The sequence below is a fragment of the Camelina sativa genome, chromosome 4 (assembly GCF_030686135.1).
Source record: "Camelina sativa cultivar CO46 ecotype springtype chromosome 4, ASM3068613v1".
Lineage (NCBI taxonomy): Eukaryota > Viridiplantae > Streptophyta > Magnoliopsida > Brassicales > Brassicaceae > Camelina > Camelina sativa.
This window is the reverse complement of record NC_141883.1, coordinates 7,358,104-7,379,035: the sequence shown is the minus strand read 5'-3', so window position 1 is coordinate 7,379,035 and position 20,932 is coordinate 7,358,104. Positions and strand designations below refer to the sequence as shown.

The 20,932-nt window shown below is 35.9% G+C and overlaps 1 protein-coding gene and 2 pseudogenes across 1 annotated transcript; 1 reads left to right on the top strand and 2 right to left on the bottom strand.

Annotated features, from left to right (window-relative positions):
• Positions 1-681: 681 nt before the first annotated feature.
• LOC104783658 (zinc finger AN1 domain-containing stress-associated protein 12 pseudogene) lies at positions 682-1,418 on the bottom strand (annotated as a pseudogene).
• Positions 1,419-8,339: 6,921 nt separating this feature from the next.
• LOC104783657 (cytosolic sulfotransferase 7 pseudogene) lies at positions 8,340-9,469 on the top strand (annotated as a pseudogene).
• Positions 9,470-11,837: 2,368 nt separating this feature from the next.
• LOC104780062 (zinc finger AN1 domain-containing stress-associated protein 12) lies at positions 11,838-12,805 on the bottom strand. The gene is made up of 2 exons (XM_010504520.3): positions 12,558-12,805; positions 11,838-12,478 (listed from the first exon to the last, which is right to left on the bottom strand). The coding sequence occupies exons 1-2, from the start codon at positions 12,663-12,665 to the stop codon at positions 12,026-12,028; spliced, it is 561 nt and encodes a 186-aa protein (XP_010502822.1). The 5' UTR covers positions 12,666-12,805; the 3' UTR covers positions 11,838-12,025.
• Between the last annotated feature and the right edge of the window lie 8,127 nt (positions 12,806-20,932).

The window sequence follows — 20,932 nt, the reverse complement described above, 5'->3', positions numbered from 1 at the left end:
CTACAACTTGTAACGTCCCGACCATCACCTCTCAGTGGGCCTCATGTCCACTCCCATTACATGGGCCTACGTTCTTTAATGGCCTCATGTCTTCTCACTAGGACCATGAGCCCATCCATATTCAACAATTGATTTGCTACGTCCGGGAGGCTTTAAAGACTTTTTTACCATCCCTAATAATCACCACAAGATCTTTTCCGGTGTTTTGTCCTCACTCACACAGTTCCGACTTTCACTTCACGAAACGTCACCCATTCTGAGACTACTCCAGCATAAGCACACTTAATTGACCAAAACGATAAGTGTACTTTTGTGACATAGATGACCAAATTAATTCTTTTAAACCTCTTCGCAAACCAGGGTGTCACTAAGTCCTTGATTGAAACCTACACAACGAAGAATATGATTTAGGCCCAGATCGTATAAATGCTTTTGTGTTGGGAAATCCCAACAGAAGAGGAGGTTGTTTTGCTGTGAAGATTAAATAGATGCTCGATTGAAAGACAAATGTGTCACTTTGTCTCTTTTATTGGAAAATCATTGTATAAAATGTACTTTCTGAAATACCAATGCCATGTCAATGATGAAGAAGTTGGAAACAAAAGACTTCGAAATCGTAGTTCATTGCGTAGAGATACATGAGAACATATAGAAGGATTTGGTTGAAGCAGATTGTTACAATTAAAGAAACGAAAAAGATCTAACCGATGGTGGAGATTTTGACGAAACAGAGCGTCCTCTTCCACAACCTTTCTCGTTTCTCAAACTCAAAGCTTACATAAACCTCTTGTTCCACCACCAGGGCCGGTGTAAGACAAGTTAAACATGTGCATTTGCACTAGGACCACTATTTCTTGGCAAAATTTTGTTATAATTAAAGGGTTTTTTTCAGAAAAAAAAAATTATATTTTAAGTTTTTCTCAAAAATATTGTCATATATTAATATCATTACAAAGATTATTTACAAAATTGTACAAATCCCATTAAATTAATGAGCCGGACCTGCTTGTTACATACATGATCTGTCAGAAACCGGCGGTATTTCAAACAAAACTTGACTCCACAATCTTCACAAGTAAGGTTTTCTGCAATACTCAAAACCTCAACGTTTACATGACAGGTCTATTTCTTTTTCTTGTTCGGATCACAATCTTCGGATATTTTGTGTTTCTCAAGCAAAGATTTGATCGCTTTTACGTCCAAATCAGTGTTTCAATAGCGATTGAACATGTTTCACAGATGGAAATTGTTATGCTCCCGTGATTGGATTTAGGACAGTTATGAGGTGATGTAGGGTCCAAACAAAATCCAAGTTGACCGTTTAGGACAGTTATGAGGTGATTTAGGACAGTTATGAGGTGACCGTTTTTTGAACCCAAGTTGCCCGACGTGCTGTGCCCTGCAGCTGTCACCAGCATACAACTAAGTCTCTTTGTTGGGCATAAATTTAACCATATAAATTATAACAAATAAATTATATTACAAATATGATAATTCTATATACATGAATAACTAAATATTTTTTAGAAGACTACATCGATTTGGGTCGTAACGACAAGTGTCGAGCTAATATGGGTTGTAACGACAAGTGTCAAGCCAATATAGGTCGTAACGACAAGTGTCGAGCTAATACGGGCCAAAGGTCTTTAACGACAAATATCGAGCCAAAACGGTCCGTAACGGGGTTTTGGGACCGACTCTGATTTCTTTTGACATTATCAAGAATATATTTTACTCAATCTCTTGAAGAGAATATTCGGAACGACCTTATCTCATAAAAAAGCGGTGTTTGAATCCAAATCCCAAGAGGATTAGGGTTTAAGAGATATCTCTATAAAAAGAGAGCTACCTCTACACAATACGGGACGAAATCTAGAGCAATTAAGAGACCTAAAGAAAAAGTCACACGACTCAATTCAAAATATAGCTATGGTTCTAAATTGATTCATTGTGCCTTGAATTCTTGTATTTGAGCTCGATACTTTGATCAATAAAAACGACTATTCAATATCTATTTCTTGTTTTTCGTAGTCTCTAAACGAAAAGATTACTTTTTTCCAAACAATTGACGTTAGAAGGAGGGGCCTAGAGTAAGCTACGTGAGATGGCGAGAAACGAAGCTGATATGTTGTTGTGAATGTTGCTGCTCAGCTTGAAGCTTTGACTACTAACCTGCACGATGATGTGCAGAAACTTATACAAATCGAAGCAGATAACACTAAGCTACGAGAGGAAAATGCTTCCCTGGTCTCAGCAGGGAGAGTTTTTACCAAAGCAAGGTCTAGATTTCGTGGTGTGCAAGTGAATCGGATGCAAGATCTTAAGTCGACGCTTAGAACCAATGTCTGAACACCCACGATGGAAGACATACGGCTGGAAACTCGTCTTCATGAAGAGAATAGAGGAAACCCTAACACAATGCAGGCGCGTGAAAACCATATCGACAAAGAAAATTTGGATGAACAAGGTTACAAGGAGTTTTCAACACACCATACTTAAGGGGAATCGAGCATGGACAATTCGCTCACTTGGAAGCAATTTTTAACAAACGTTTTAAAGAGATGGAAAAAATGATCGAACGACTACCTGGTGTAGCTCAACCAATCCAAACGAGTAACTTACACTCATATGTTGACACTCCTTTCTTTGAAGAAATCTCCCTCACTAAGATGCCAAGGAAATTAATGTTTCCAACCATGAAGATGTATGATGGAACCTCTGATCCGGATAACCACATAGCATAATACAAACAACGAATGTTCACGACGGCGATTCAAAGGGAATAACGACAAGCTACCATGTGCAAAGGATTCTGCTCAAGCCTTACGAAGGCTGCACTTCAATGGTTTATCAACTTGCCAAACGGCTCAATAAATTCGTTTGCATCATTGACAGATCTTTCTGTGGAGCAACTCGCAAGTAGCATGAATCTAAAGAAAACTGCTAAATGATCTTTACGAAATACGACCAAAAAAAAGGTGAGTTGTTGCGTGCCTATGTGGGACGCTTTAACGAGGAGAAGGTATCAATACCAAAATTTCACATGTCAACTACCATCTCGGCATTCAAAAGAGGTTTACTTCATGATGGTGACTTGTACAAAGAACTTACCAAGTATCAATGCAGAACCATGGAAGATGTGCTCTCGCTGGCATGGACACAAATAAAATGGGAAGAAACTACACCGTACCGACATCGACATTCATCACATTTTGACTCTCGCGTAGTGAGAATTGAAAGATCGACTAGAGATGATAAAGCTTACAAAAGACATCGAAGTGAAAACACTAGGAGCATAAGTAATGATGAGGAATGTTCGTGAAGTTGGTCATTTTGTCACGATACAAGATAAACATGTCTTACAACGCAGGACATGGTCCTGAAGTTGTTCATCGTATATAGTAGTGAGGCCATTGATACACAAATACGTGAACGACAAGCTCGCTACAAAAATTGGGTAATCACCTAAAGGTGAAACACTCGCTGCACTTGCTTATTAGCGAGACGTCGCTAAGTCAATTTAACGAATTTGCATCCACCTGTTGGTTGGGTAAAAGATATATGAACTTGACAGCAAAACACTTGCTAACAAGAAATTTGTTGTGAAAAGCTTGAAAATTGAACTCGTTAGAATGACACGATAATTGGGTAACGAACCTGAATCATGTCAAGAGCATGGCATCAATAATTTGGTTGTGACAATCGTCAATGTGTAGCCAATTCAAGAAATTTGTTATGGCCACATTGTCGTTTTAGAGCCAAGGCAGAGTCAGTGTGTAGCCAATTCAATAAATTGGTTATGGCTGCATTGTCATTTTAGAGTTATGTGTAGCAAATTCAAGAAATTGGATATTGGCACCTTGTCTTTTTAGATCCAATACAGAGTCGATGTGTAGCCAATTCAAGAAATTGGTTAGAGCGACATTGTCGTTTTAGAGCCAATGCAGGGTAACTGTGTGGCCAATTCAATAAATTGGATATGGCCAAATGTCGACATAGACCAACACGGAGTCAAACATGTATCTGTTTGAAAGAAATTGGAACCAACGTGAAGTCAAGTTGTAGCCAATTTAATAATTTAGTTATGACAGATTTATTGTTTTAGAGCCGATGTGAAGCCAATTACCAAATTGGCTAAGTGATGCAGCATAGCATTGAACCGTCAATGAAGAACCAATGCGGAACCAATGCATATTCCATTCAGTGAATTGGTTATGGCTACATTGTCATAGCAAAGCCAATAAGGAGCATTTACATAGCCTTCTCAAAGAATTGGCTTCAAGAATTACTTCAAGTAACTATGATGTCATTTCAAAACATTACAAACCTCGATACGCACCTATGGAAAATTGAAGTCTATTTAATACGTTGACAAATACTGCAGCTATAGGAATTGAGTGCTTATACAAATATTTAGCTTTTCTATTTATGATTTATTAAAATGATACCATTTGTCTATACTACTCTCTAAATTATTACTAAGAAAATGGAGAGTGGGGAGAAAACTATTGGACATAATTTTAATCATATAAATTATAATAGATAACTTCCAATGTAAATATGATAATTCTATATATGAGTAATTATATATTTTTTAGAAGATTACATCGATCTTGGTTGTAACGACAAGTGTATAGCTAATACGGGCTGTACCAATAAATGTCAACCCAATACGGACTGTAATGACAAATATTGAGCCAATAAGGACCGTAACGACAAATATCAAGCCAAAACGGGCCGTAACGAGGCTTTGGGACCAACTCTGATTTGTTACGACATTATCAAGAATATATTTGACTCAATCTCGCGAAGAGATTATTCGGAACGACATTATCTCATGAAAAAGCGGTTATTCGAATCCAATTCCAATGAGGATTAGGGTTTAAGATATATCTCTATAAAAAAGAGCTACCTCTACAGAATACGAGACAAAATCAAGAGGAAAACAAGATACCTAAAGCAAAAGCGACACGACTCAATTCAAAAATACAGCTAGGGTTCTAAATTGATTCGTTGTGCATTGAATTCTTGTTTTGAACTCGATACTTTGATCAATACGATGATTCAACATCTCTTTCTTGTTTTCGGTAGTTTCTAAACGAATCGATTACTTTTGCTTAAACAATCTTTTGTGCATGCTCTTCAGTTTGTTGTGTCCCTTTTTCAACCCTAGTTTCCCTTATATAGTGAAACCTTATAGCTATCGGTTTACCTTGCATACTACACAACTCAAATCCTATATAAACTACACACTAATATAAACCCAGTTTGTGGTTACCAAATATGCTTATATGAAACAAACATATACAACACTGCATGTACCAACTTGCCAAATAAAATGACTTAACTTAGGAGAACATTTAATTTTCCATGTAATTAAATGCTTGAAGAGGCCGTATGTCATGACCTAAAAACTACGTGGTCGATTCTCGCCTACAAAACCTCATATAAAAAATATTATAATTAGTTATCGACAAAATTAAATAATATAAAATTTACAAATTATATATAAATAAAAATACAATAAAATTATATGTGCATGACACGGAGTCTTAGCTAGTAAATAGACAAAGCTACAATATATACAGGACAATTCTTATAAATACAACTAATATTTATCAATTATGTTTTAAAAAAATAATTCAAAATAAAATCCAACAGTAATAACCAAAACATGTACAACCACAAACTGAAAGTTATGGCCATAACCAATCAGCTCATAGATTATTATTATTATTTTTTTTTGGTTTCCGTAAAACGTTTTGACAAAAGCAACAAAAAAATAAGGGTGAATTTCACTTAAACCTACTTTATATCAAACTTCTTTCATTTACATCTACTTTTAATACTTACTATACTTTCTCGTCTTTTTTTGCTTATGTGTCTTTTTTATGACCAAACTGCCCTCTAACTAATGTTGAGTAAGTTAGATTTGTTGGAGAAAGTACTAGATTTTGGTCGATCGTCTCCTCCCCCCCCCTTTCTCTCTCTTTCTCTTTTTTTTCTCTCTTTCTTTCTTTCTTGTCATTTGTGTAGTTATTATCAATAAATTATATAAATCTTTTTGTACAATAGATTATGATTACATTTTTTCTATATTTTAAGATGCATTTTGTTATATTTTAGGTGAATAAATTATATATTATCCATTTTGAGCTGAACATTTGTTCATAAGTGGATGGTAAATTATGGTGTTGTTTATTGATACTTACTTATGTTTGAACATTTAAAAAACATATGAAAACCTAATTAATTAAAAAGTTTGTGGCTTAGTAAATTAGTTATGAATAACTAAATTTCAAAAAATAATATAATTATTGAAGATCAATGATGAAATTTATTGACAAGTTTATTGCATGTTCAAACATCACCATAGTTTAGGGTTTAGACTTTAGAGGTTATATAGATTCATTATCTATGTTTTCAGTTCAGGTTGTGTGGTCTAAAGTTCAAGGTGTATGATTTAGGGGTTAAGGTTAAAAGTTTAGGGTTTAGGTATATGGATGATGTGTCTATATTTTTAGCTCATGGTTTAGGATTTAGGGTTTAGGGTTTAGGATTTAAGGTTTAGGGTATAGGGTTTAGGTTTTTGGGCTTATATGGATTCAATGTCTACGTAGTGTTATGGTTACGAGCTAGGGATATACCTAACCAAATTTTAGTGTTAGAGAGGGTGGATGGACTTTAAAGTAAACCCTAAACATGGTGATGTTTTAGGTTTTAGAGTTTAGGATTTATGACTTATGTTGATTTAGGGTTTAGGATACAACGACAACATCAAATCCATATGTTCATGGTTATGTGGATACCGATAGAATTTGTGAGTTCTAGAGATTCAGGGTTAAGATACGACGACAATATCAAATCCATATATTCGTGGTCATGTGGATACCAATAGAATTTTTGGGTTCTAGAGATTTATGGTTTAAGATACAACGACAATATCAAATCCATATATTCATGGTCATGTGGATACCCCATAAAATTTGTGGATTCTAGAGATTTAGGGTTTAGGATACAACTACAACATCAAATCCATATATTCATGGGCATGTGGATACCAATAGAATTTGTGGGTACTAGTAACACATTACCATAAATGTGGGTATTAGTAACACATCAAACTTTGTTATCAAATCCATAACAAATGACCATAAATATAGTACTAGCAACACATCAAATCCATATATATGTAGTCATGTGGATACAAACCGAATTTGCGGGTTCTAGAGATTTAAGGTTTAGGGTTCAACAACATCAAATCCATATATTCATGGTCATGTGGATACCAATAGAAACCCATACTCACTGCGTTTGAATACAAAACATATTCATACATTAAGATTCATGATTTCCATCCAAGCCCATCTACTAACCTTTGACCACATCGTAATTAACCCTAATCTGTCGACATATGCTTGTTGGATAAAAGCACATGCTTTCTTCTCGTCAGTTACAAACAATTCAAGCAACCTAATACGTTTTTTCTCAGCAGTTACAATTGCTTTCTTCTGCTTTCATACATTTAGAACGAGCACATGCTTTATTCCGCTTTGATATTATTTAGTTTAGTTTGGTTGCTACAAATTATAACCATATGTAAAAGGTAGCATGGATACCAATTGTTCATACATATTCTATTTGTATAGTAATGTTTTGTTCTAAAGTTTCTTCTTTTGATCTCTCAATGATTTTGAATTTGTATGAATTTGCCCAATTGAGAGAAAAATACAAATTTTTTGGATTTGTATGAATATGCCAAATTGAGAGAAAAATACAAATTTTGGATTTGTAATGAGAGATTCGAGTTTTCATCGGATTTGATGAACAACGATGAAGGAGAAGAAACAAGGAAACATAATTGGGGATCTACGACTTCGACGACGGATGGAAGAATTGAGAATTTGATGATTGAAGAATTGGAGATCTAAGGTTTGAATTATTTTTTATTTTACCTTTTTCTTTGAATCTAAATATTAACTTTTAATATCTTCTCTTGCCAAAATCAGATAAATTGAATGAGGAGAAAGAGGGACAGAGAGAAACAATAAAGAAGAAAATATGTTTGTTTGATTTTTTAAAAAAATCAAATATAAAAATATACACAAAAGAGGTGGAGGATCGAAAAAGTAATGAGAGAGAAAAGTATATAGAAAGGGTTAGAAGGAGTGAGGGGTAATATGTAATTAAACTTGAAAAAAGTATATGAATAGTAGAAAGTAGGTGTAGTGGTGAATAGTTTTGGAGAAAGTGGGTGTGGGTGCAAAATTCCCAAAGAATAAATAATGATCTTTGTGATGCATATCAACGTAAGCCTAAGAAAAAGAAAAAAAAAAAAAGATAAGAAAATGGATGAGAAGGAGATACCAGAGAACCTCCAGAGAGACGACGTATGTCTGATCCCTTCACTTCCTTCAGAGATAGATTGTCATGGCGAAGAGCTGTTCAAGTACCAAGGATGGTGGTACGACAGCAAAATGGTGCAAGCAATCCTCAATTTCCAACGGGGTTTCGAGCCACAAGATACAGATATAATGATTGCTTCATACCCCAATTCTGGCACTACATGGCTCAAAGCACTCACAGTAGCTCTTCTCGAGAGATCCAAACACTCTTCTGGTGATCATCCTCTTCTACATGATAATCCTCATCCTTTAGTACCATTCTTCGAGCGCGATCTGTACACCAAGAGCTCGAAACCAGATATGGCAAAATTTTCATCATCTCCGAGGCTATTCTCGACTCATGTGCCGCTCCATACGCTGCGTGAGGGCCTCAAGAACTCTCCTTGTAAGATCTTGTACGTGTGGAGGAACGTGAAAGACGTGCTGGTGTCTTATTGGTATTTCAAGTCTGCAAACCTAAAGATAGAAGCAAAGAGAAGCACGTTGGAGTCGATGTTCGAATCGTTTTGCACCAGAGTTAGATTTTATGGACCATTCTGGGAACATGTCTTGGCCTATTGGAAAGGAAGCTTGGAGGACTCGAAGAATGTGCTTTTCTTGAGGTACGAGGATTTGAAAACAGAACCTCGTGTGCAGCTTAAGATTATTGCCGAGTTCTTGGATTGCCCTTTTACGGCGGAAGAAGAAGAGGGCGGATCTGTCGAAGATATCTTAGACATTTGCTCACTTCTTAACTTGAAGAATTTGGAGGAATCGATCACAAGAACTTTTTCCGTAAAGGAGAAGTCGGTGACTACAAGAATTATCTTACTCCTGAAATGGAGAAGAGAATGGACATGATCACCGCAATTAATCGAGGTTTGGATTTTATATTCTGAGTTTTATATATGTTGTTTGTGCTTTCTGTGATGTTCGTTGTTATGTATCCTTGATTTATGATTCATTCTGGGTATGTGTGGATTGTGCTTTCTTTGATGTTTGTTGTTATGTATGTGTCCTTCTTTATGATTCATGATGTCTACTATTTGTTTCATTGACTAAGATAATTATGTTTCCTACTACAATATTTATGATTTATGAATCATTATGACATACGGCCGCCGTTTGCAGTTGAACATACGGCCTTTTGGATATTGTGTGCATTTCTAGGGCGTTTTATTAATTAAATCATATGATAAAAACCGGTACAGAAATAACCAAAAACTGGTTCGGTTTGATCTAGAAATTTATGTTGGGATCATAGTGGCTGACTTACTTGCAGAAGCCAAATACATGAGATTCTCATGATGACTGATGAGAACGTAGAGAAGGATTTGGTTGATGTAAACTGTTCGAGTCTACTAGTAGCAAAAAATGTGTTTAACGTCTTGTTAATATTAAGATTACCGCCTCAAGAATCAACTATCAAGATACAGAATATATCTCGGTTTAGTTGGCTTTAAAAGAACGTTGGTTTTATTTCTAATTAAAATTGGGTTTACTTCGGTTGGTAAAAGAAGAATTTTAAGATTAGTTTGGTTTGGTTTGGTCATTTCCAAGACTTTTTCAGTCGCCAGCAGTCAACTTTTTGGACTGTCATTTCTCATACAAGTTCTGTTCAATTTTCATATGAATACACTATATTATACACAAATCTGGTTGTCACATTCTAACAATAATCTTCATAGATACGTCCTCATTTTCTTATTGACCATCGTTGTAGTTTCCAAACATACAATTTCTTATGAGTTTTAGATAAATAATTATGTATAGTTATATATTTATAATAAAATTTTCAGTTTGTTCTGTAATAATGAAAAGTTAAAGATTTTCGCTCCCAGGTCAATATATTTATATATATATACAGGTTCGGCCTGTGGCTAAAGTTCGTGAAACTGGTGCTTTAAACATCACGAAAATATATAAGTTTAAGGGCATCTATTTTCAAAATTCTGCTGTGGTGTAGTGGTTAACACCTGTTTGGAAGTTTTAAGTGTTTTGAGTTCGAACCACAGTTGATTCATTTTTGTGTTTTCATTTTACTTTTGGTTTTAGAGGGTTCAAAAAAAAAATTGCTTTAGGCATGAGAACCTACTGTGCCGGCCCTGTATATATATACTAGAGGGTTTAAAAATTGTTGAAGAAAATAAATTCTAAACCTTAAATAATTGTAAAAAATATATAAAAAAATATATTTCCTAAAGTAATTATATAAATAATTTTAAGTTAAAGAATATTTGTATTTAACTTCATACATTTATTTATATTTATATATTTTTAATATATTTATAACAATTATTACAATATTCTAAAGCTAAATTATATCACACTAAGTTTTTTGCCAAATATACTCATCATTACAAATATTATTATTTTCAAATTTCAAAAACGTTTCACAACTTATTCACAAAATATTTTATATGCAACAAATTCATCAAAGCAACATCTAATAAGTAACCACATACAAAAGATTAGACTTCAATTCACGTTTTTTCCTAAGACTGCCAATCGGTTATTCATGATCTCCGTTTGCATGTGCCTTCACAAATCTTGTTGCAGTATTTAGTGTCTGAAATTGGCTAACCATAGATATATAAAAAAAAAAAATTCTTTTTTGTGCAAACAAAGACATAAAATTTAATGTGTTAGGTTATATACTATAATGTATATAGTATAATTATACGACCAAATATGGATGGCACATAGTATATTTATTTTACCATGCAGTGGTTGAAAATCTTTGTAACAATGAAACTTTAATTTTTTTGTCGTCTACAGTGTAATTTTGATATGGATGGCATATAATATATTTATCTTAGTTGTTTTTCTAAATATAATAAGATTACAATTATCTTATGCTTTGTTTTACCAAATTTGAAAACTGTAATTTCTGATCGTTAAAATTGACACGTGTCACGATCTGATGAGTTACTAACTTTGATATTTAATCGTTAAAATTGACCCGTGTCACGATCTGGTGAATTTTTAATTTTGATCTCTGATCGTTAAAACTAACACGTGTCACGATACGGTGAATTACTAACTTTAAAAACTAAAGTTTATATAATAAGATATATATATATATATATATATATATATATATATATATATTGGCAATTTATATATTAATGCGCTTTAAATAAGCGCAATTATTACTCATACTCACAACATCTCCATTTTCTTCGTGAACATTATGAGAGTTTCTAATTAGACGTTATTATCAATATCTAAATTAGTATGAATAAATTAAGTTGTTGAAGGTTGAATTCCTAAATTGAAACCTACAGAAACCAAATGGAAAGATGAGAAGAAGAAGAAGAAGCAGAGTGTACAAGGAATAAGAAGACGTGGTTGAGAAGACGAGGTGGTCGTGAGGTGAATGGGCCTATTATGTGATTAAGGCCCAGATCGTATAAGTGTTTTGCTCTGGAGATTAAAATTGCTGCCCGTGTGTAAGACAAAAGACGTCCTTGTTCATTGCGAAGAAGTTGGAAACAAAAGACGTCCTTTCTGAGATACAAATTTCATATCAATGATGAAGAAGTTGGAAACAAAAGACGTCCTTGTTCATTGCGAAGAGATACATGAGAACATATAGAAAGATTTGGACTAGTTGGAGCAAATTGTTATAATAGAAGAAACTAAAAGGATCTAACTGATGGTGGAGATCTCGATGAAACAGAACTTCCTCTTCCACAACCTTTCTCGTTTCTCAAACTCAAAGCTTCCATAAACCTCTCGTTCCATCTCGAGCTTTTCCCTGAATTAGTAATGGTCTTCTTGTTACAAACATGATCTGTCGGAAACCGGTGTTTCAAACAGAACTTGACTCCACAATCTTTACAAGTAAGGTTGTTCGCGAAAGTCAGAACCTCTCTGCAACGTTTTACAGGACACGTTTGTTTCTTTTTCTTGTTCGGATCACAATCTCCGGATCTTTCGTGTTTCTCAAGCAAAGATTTGATCCCTTCTTCGTCAAAACCAGTTGTTTCAATAGCGATAGAACACGTTTCACAGATGGAAACTGTTCTGCTCCCGTGATCGGATTTAGGACAGTTATGTGACTTGTATGATCTATGGTCCAAACAAAACACCTTCACACACAAAGATTTTGAATCAAAAAACATTCAACTGTGAGAAAAGATTGAAAGATTCTGAGAAAAAAATGTTTACCAATTTGCAGCCGTCGCAAGTAAAAGGGAGGAAATCGAGTAATTTGCAATCAGGGTTTTGGCAATGCTCTCCAAGATCAGGAAACGCTTCTGTTCCTCCTCCTGCCATAGCTTCTTCGTATGTTCTTTTTCTTGTTCTTCAATTGCTTGTGTTCTTGATTATGTATAAATAGAGAGAGAGAGGTCTGACTTGAAGACGAAGCCAGCGTCCAAGTTGGATTCTTCCTTCGGTTGTCAATTTTAAGTTTTCTTTATTTGGATTTTCCGTTTTTTATATTTGGAGTGGAAAAAAATAATTTGTTTACACGAAACGCGGTTTTAGAACTTTCTAGACGCATTTTGAAACTTTTTCTTGAATCCTTTACAAATAAAATAACAGCATATTGTAGTTCTAAAACCGGTTTCTAGGCCAATAGTATTCGATCAGGAATTTTCTTTTGTTTCCAGTTATTATTTTTTGAAATAATTTTTTTATAAAATATAAAAAAACGGACATTCATTTCCATGCCAATGGTGCTAAATTGATACCATTTAAAAATGGAGAAAACAAATATTTCGTGAGTTTTGAGATAAATTTATATTTGGTACATAAACTATAGCACTTAAGTAAAACATATTTTATAATATGGATGGTGTTGTGTGGTTAATTCTATGGAATTAGAGTTTCAGTTAAATATATATTTTATTTTAAAATAAATTTTATGAAGCTGTGGTTGGATTGTAGAAATATTTATTTTTATGTTCAAATCTGGATTATTACTGGATATACGAAATATGAATCCATTCCATTAAAATATATAAAGCTATGGTTGGATTGTAGAAAAAAAAAACTATCTTGCTTCACATCATATTGGTTTGGAAAATTTGTAATAAAAATCGTCATAGAAAATCATATCTTTTAGTTTAAATTTTTTTATTAAATTAAAATGATACTTCAATTAAATGTGTATATATATATATATAATAAAGTGTTAGTTTGACTATGTATGTTGTCAAAAAAAAAAAAAGACTATGTATTTACGAAAAAATAAGAATACTTTTAATAATGTTCTAACCAAATATGTTATTGAGATAAAGTTGTATTAGGGGTATTGGTTTGGAATTTAAACAGAATTTTAATGACTTTAAATAAAATCATAGAAAGTATAGAATAAAGGATTCTAAGATATTATTTAGAAAATTTTTTAAAATTTTGCTGATTTGTTTTTTCTTATCTTGTAAGATCTCTCATAAATTCTTTTAAACTTTCTAAAAAAATATTGCATAATCTTCTTTCGTTTATTCAACGCTTATCTCACCTTCTATAAAATCATCTTTGTCAAAGTCATATATTTTAGTCAACGCTTTTTGACAAAATCGTTGGTTTTGGCTTTATCAAACAAAACATACTCGATCTCCAAAGTTACAGGTATAGCTAGGCTTTCTCATCTTCTTTCTGATGCACTAAATTATTATATCTTTCGTTGAATAATTGGTAACATATTGCAATCGTTGGTTTTTGTATTCATATATTACTAGATTAAGACCGTACTATAACACGGGTTGAAATTATTTTTATTTATATTATAATTTTAAAATAAAATATAATTTATATGATTGTTTTTAAAAGTTTGTTTTAGATAAAACATCTTGCAATAAAATCATATGTTAAATATGATGGCTTGAAAAAAACACATATTTTGTAAGTTTTATATTGTTAATTTTGTAATTTCATTTATGAAAAATGATTATGTTTTTTGTTGTTTATTTTTATTTTAATTTTTGAACATGTTTGGTGAAAGTTTTATGATATGACTCGTGCTTAGGTAAGATTTTATTTTCAACAGCACAATAATATTTCGGAAATCACGATTAAGTGTGATAAATTGCCAAGAATTTATTTCTTTTTACGCCTAACAGTATATTTTTATGTCTAACAGTATATATTTTGTAACAATACATGGAATACTAAAGATTTTATTTTTGAAATTATATAAATCATTGGAATATTCTCTTTAAGATGATTTTTTCCTTAACTGTATTCACATAGTCTACAGATTGACCAATTAATCTATAATTTTTTTTTTGTAATCAACCTATATTTAATCTATAACACATTTTGTAACCAACTTATAAAAATTAGATAGTCTACAAAAGAAGGTTGTGTAGTGGCAGGAGGTAAGTCCATTTGTAGAAGGCACCATTACACTCGGGATCAAGCCTCGGCTCCTACGAATGTAGGAATTTGGCTAATGGGCCGGCCAGTTATGGCCCAATGGTTGATAAAAAAAAAAAGGTTGTGTAAATCCGTTTTATTATATATGGGATTATATATTTTTGTGTTTTGGGTGTTTGATTCTTTGTTTCTTTAATTGAGTGAGATAATCTAGTGATTATGAATATTTTTCTTATCATTGTTTTATACATATATGGTTAGCTAATGGGAGATTCCCAAAAGAATAAGGAAAAGGGTCTATATAGTCAGTGGGGACCAATTAGTTTGTGAAATTATTGTGAACACTACACATTAGCATAATTTACCAAAAACACTTCTCAACTAATATGAAGAAGATAATTGAGGTAACTTCTCATCTGGTCATCTGGAGCTATTGCGGGTTTGTTTTTTGATATTTTTTTCTTTTTTTAAAAAAAATAAATTTTTTATTCATCCCATAGTGGACTAGCCAAGAAACAATACATCGAAGATCCAGTTACAAAACGAGGAGAACGGAAAACATGCCGGAAAAGTGAAAAAAGCTCAGAACCTGCTGAAACTATGAAGCTCAAAATCTAAAGATGTGATCGGGAGGCAAAGAGTCAGAGCACTAGTTCCGGTGGAATCAAGGTTCACAGTTTTGCGGCGACATCGAAGGATCAGAAACCAAAGACAGAAGATTCCGGTTTCCGTCAAAGGTCCCTCTCCGACGAGCCACCAACCCACTACAACCTCCTGGAATGCCCAACTCTCCGACAGCCCGGCTCTGCGTTGACAGATCCTAACTTAGCAATCTGAAAACATAGGATCTATCCCCTTTCTCTCAGATCTGGCGCCTCCGAACTCCCATGAGCAGGATCTGTTCAAACCGGTCCGATAGACACAAATCACAGCAGTTACAGAGGCCGACGGCTCACTTCAACCCTCTGCAACCATAACCCGCAACAACCATCTAAGATCAAGAAAACCTACCATTAACCGACAAGACGAACAACGCTACCATCACCTCTCCTTCAACGACTTCCGCCATAGCCACACAGTCCTTCTTGACGAGTGAACCACGAGAAACTCCGATGCTACTCTCCCGCGTCTTCAAATCAGGTCTCGACTACGGAGCTTCTCCTCCGCCAGATCCGGATCCACGACTATGTCCAATGAGGGAGAACCCACCACCGCTGATGGCAAAACAAATCCTGCTCACTCCTGAAACTCCGATGGATCTATCTTGGCCGCTTTACGTGAAGACCATAGGAACTAAACTGCTTGGCGGAGGGAGAAGAACAATCACGTCGCCGTACGGCAAACGGAGAATTCAACCCCCTCAGATCTACTTAGGCGGCTAGGGTTTTCTGTTTTAGGAGAGAGGTGAGAGAGTTTGCCTCTCAAAGGGTTTTTCCTAATATCGTAAACGAAACCTTGTTTTTTGATATTTGTCAAGGCGCTTAACTCTTACGCTCAAATTCTGTTGTTAGGTTGATCTATTTGGAAGCTCTCCAACGGTTTCTTTTTAATGTCTGTCTTCTGTTTCCAAAACGGAAACTTCTGGAAACACGGAAACAAGACACGGAAACACGATTTCTCTAAATCTTTGTTTAAAAACACAATGGAAACTCTGTTTCCTTTTTAGAAATACACTGGAAACTTTTTCTAGTTTAGAAAATTAATAAATAAATAATTTAGAAATATATATTCATGATACATACAAATATATAATATTATTAGTGTTTTTATTTAACTATTTAGTATTTATGTTTTGAATTTGTGTTCTTTCAAATAATATTTTTTTTTGTAGAACAGAGGGAGTAGACACTCCCTGTAGTCTACTCCCCTGTTTTAGTAATAGAAACTGAACCTAAATACAAATACGCTGTGGTATTGCATACCCACCGACATCTTGCGACACAAGCTCCACAACACAAAACAGACAAGACTCACAGAAATGAAAACCTAAGGAAAAAGAGAAAGCTTAGTTTGCTCCGCTGTCCTCAGCTGTCCACCTTTCAGGCTATTTCTTCTCACACTTCCAACACCCCATGGCAACCTCGTGCAAACATGGCCGTAGGTGCTCCTTACACGGCAAGTAATTTGATTCTAGATAGTGGTGCAACGCATCACATCACGTCGGATCTTCACAACCTCTCCTCCCATCAAGCTTACAACGGTGGTGATGATGTTATGATTGTTGATGGGTCTACTCTTCCGGTAACTCATACGGGTTCCACTTCCCTTCCATCTTCTCATCGTGCTTTAGAGATTCATAAAGTTTTATATATTCCTCACATACTGAAAAATCTTATTTCTGCCTATCGTCTCTGTAATCTTATTTTTATATGTTCAAGTCTCTGTGCACCTGTTTCCTGCCCTTTTTCAGGTGAAGGATCTCAACACGGTGGTCCTATTGCTCCAAGGCAAAACCAAGAATGAGTTATATGAGTGACCGGTCCCTGCTTCACAAGCCACTGCAATGTCTGTGTTTACTACCTCTGAAGCTCCTCTTTCCTCCTAGCACTCACGGTTGGGACATCCGTCATCCTCTGTTTTGAACAAAGTTGTGTCTCAATTTTCTCTTCCTCTTTCTTCTTCAATGTCTTTTTCACAGCCATGTTCTGACTGCTTATTGAATAAATCTCATAAGATTCCCTTTACTCACTCTACCATCGTTTCAACTAAACCACTCGAATACATATTTACTGAAGTTTGGACCTCTCCAATCACTTCTCATGATAACTACAAATATTATCTTGTTCTTGTGGATCACTTTACCAGATACACCTGGCTATATTCTCTTCAACTCAAATCCCAGGTCAGAAACACTTTCATAGCTTTTAAAACCCTTGTCGAAAATAATTTTCAAACCCGCATTGGCACACTTTATTCAAACAATGGTTGTGAGTTTATCGCACTTCGTCCTTTTTTGGCTGCTCATGTCATTTCTCACCTTATAACTCCTCCCCACACTCGTGAACATAATGGTCTATCAGAAAGGAAACAAAGACATATTGTGGAAACTGGTCTCACCCTACTGTCTCAAGCCTCGGTTCCTGAAAGCTTTTGGCCATATGCTTTTGCTACAGCAGTGTACTTGATTAATCGTCTTCCTACACCAGTCCTTGCTATGTCATCGCCATTTGAGAAGATTTTTGGAACTCGACCACATTATGAGAAGCTGCGACTTTTTGGCTGCCAATGTTACCCATGGTTACGTCCGTATGCTTCTCACAAGTTGGACAATCGATCTTTATCCTGTGTTTTTCTCGGCTACTCACTATCCCAAAGTGTGTATTACTGTCTTCACCTACCATCAAATCGTTTATATGTCTCACAACATGTAGTTTTTGATGAATCTCGGTTCCCCTGTGCCTCTCCTCCACCGGTGGTCTCGATGACGTCTGATTCGACTTCTACTTCCTCTTCGCCACTCATAACTCCATTATCAACTTCGGTTTTGCCTTATGCGCCTATGATATCTCCCCCGTGCTTGGACCTTCACTTTCTGCCGTCATCCACTTCTGGTTCTTCCTCCTCTCAGGTAAGTTCTCGAAACTCGACTTCATCTTCTTCCTCCTCTTTTCTTACTGAGCCCACTGCTCCTTCAGAAAATGGGCCGCAACCCATGGTCCAGCATCACTCTTAGCCACAAAGCCCATTACCAAATACGAGTCGATCAACGCCCATTAACTCCTCTCCATCGTCTTCGTCTCCTTCCCAACCCGAAACTCCGACCACCAATACCAATCATTCTTCATCGTCCTCCGCTCGCCACAATTCTCTTGCTTCAAATCAACCCCAGACCTCGCCATCCTCCAATTCCACAGCCTCTATTCACTCTCCACCCACTCCTGCACATCTTGAAAACAACCATCCAATGCAAACTCGAGCCAAACAGGGAATTGTTAAACCAAACCCACGGTATGTTCTCTCTGCCATGGTTGCTTCCTCACACGACTATCAACCGCGTACTGCTCACCAAGATCTCCAAGATGAACGGTGGCGTCCAGCGGTGACTGCTGAAATCAATGCTCAAATTTGAATGCATACATGTGATCTGGTACCACCTCTATCTCCTTTGGTTACAATTAACAACAAGGCTTGGATTATGCGGAAACCTTCAGTCCGGTAATCAAGACCACAACCATTTGCATCGTTCTTGGCGTTATCGTTGATCTCGATTGGCCAATCCTTCAACTTGACGTCAACAATGCCTTTCTTCAAGGAACTCTTACAGAGGAGGTATACATGTCTCAGCCTCCGGGATTTGTTGATGCTGATCGACCACATCACGTGTGCAGGTTACGTAAAGTTATATACGGTCTGAAGCAAGCTCCACGCGCCTGGTATATGGAACTCCGGAATTATCTTGTTGCTACTGGATTTGTTAACTCGGTTGTTGTCACCTCGTTATTTATCCTGAGAGTTGGTCCTGCTATTGTCTATATGTTGGTTTATGTCGATGATATCTTAGTTACAGGAAACGATCAGACTCTTCTCAATGCGACGCTTGATGGACTGGCTACAAGGTTCTCCGTCAAGAACCATGAAAATTTGCATTACTTTCTGGGTTGAAGCTACTCGCAATCCTATTGGTCTTCATCTTAATCAACATAAGTACATACTTGATTTACTGGCTCGAACAAACATGTTACTTGCAAAACCAGCTCTTACTCCGATGGCCACTATTCCGAAGTTGTCACGAAAATCGGGCAACAAGCTTGCGAATCCAAGTGAATATCGAAATATTGTGGGCAGTTTTTAATATCTAACCTTTACAAGACCAGATATTTCTTATGTAGTCAATAGATTGTCTCAGTACATGCATTCACCAACGGATCAACATTGGCAATCTGCGAATCGTGTTCTTCGGTACCTCAAGGGCATGGCTACTCATGGTATTTTGTTAAAACGGCATAATCCTCTGTCTTTACACGCTTATTCTGATGCGGATTGGGCAGGCGATGTCGATGATTACGTCTCTACTAATGCATATGTGACTTATCTTGGTCATAATCCTGTCTCCTGGTCCTCCAAGAAGCAGAAAGGGGGTTTACGGTCATCAACGGAGGCTGAATATCGGTCAGTGGCTAATACGGCTTCAGAACTCCGGTGATCTGTTCACTCCTTACGGAGCTTGGTCTCTCATTACCATCAATGCCAACGGTCTATTTTGATAACATGGGAGCTACTTATTTGTGTGCTAACCTTGTTTTCCATTTTAGGATGAAGCATATTGCAATTGATTACCATTTCATTCGGACTATGGTTCAAGATCGAGCTTTGCGTGTTGTTCATGTTTTTACTCGTGATCAATTGGCGGACTTACTTACCAAACCTCTCTCTCCTACTGCATTCAAGGACTTGACTTTCAAGATTGGAGTCTCCCCAAGACCCTCCATCTTGAGGAGGCGTATAGAAGATCAATCATATTCATGATTAGATCAATCAGTATCTCCATTAGATCAATTACCTCCTAGGAATATAAGATACGTATCTCCAGTTATGTTAACTACTATATTGTATTTATTGCTGTACATTTACTCTAGCACGAGTATACCCTGTATAAATACTAATCGTAATACTCAATAAGAATCATCCATTCATATATACTTTACAAAACCGTTAACAAGCCGATTAGGCTCCCTATGCACATGCGAAATACGGACTATCCAGTCTCTTGATTTGAAGTCATGGCACAACTGCACCAGGAACGACAATAGATGAGTCTCCCTAATCTCCTGTCCGTAAAAAACCTACCACCATCTCACTATGAACCTCCAATTCCAAATGTGCAACTCTTCTATCCCATGAAACACACATGCCATAGTAAACACCCCACAATTCTGCCATTGGAGTTGAACAAACACAGATTTGTAAAGAGAAACCCACTTGCCATCCTCCTAACTCATCCTGCAGCACACCACCCGCAGCCGCCATCCCCGGATTACCTTTCGAAGCGCCATCCGTGTTCATCTTCCACCACCCCCTCCTAGGACAAGACCAACTTATTAACCGCTCCTCCCTCTCTGGAACCCGTAATAATTTCTGCTTGGCATGGTGAGCTGACCCTATCTCCATAACCAGATCCTTGAGAAATTTCACTTGATCCTGACACTTACCCCTTTCTCCAAACACATTACCACACCTCCACTTCCAATCCCACCAAGCCGCAACACTGAACAATGTAGACC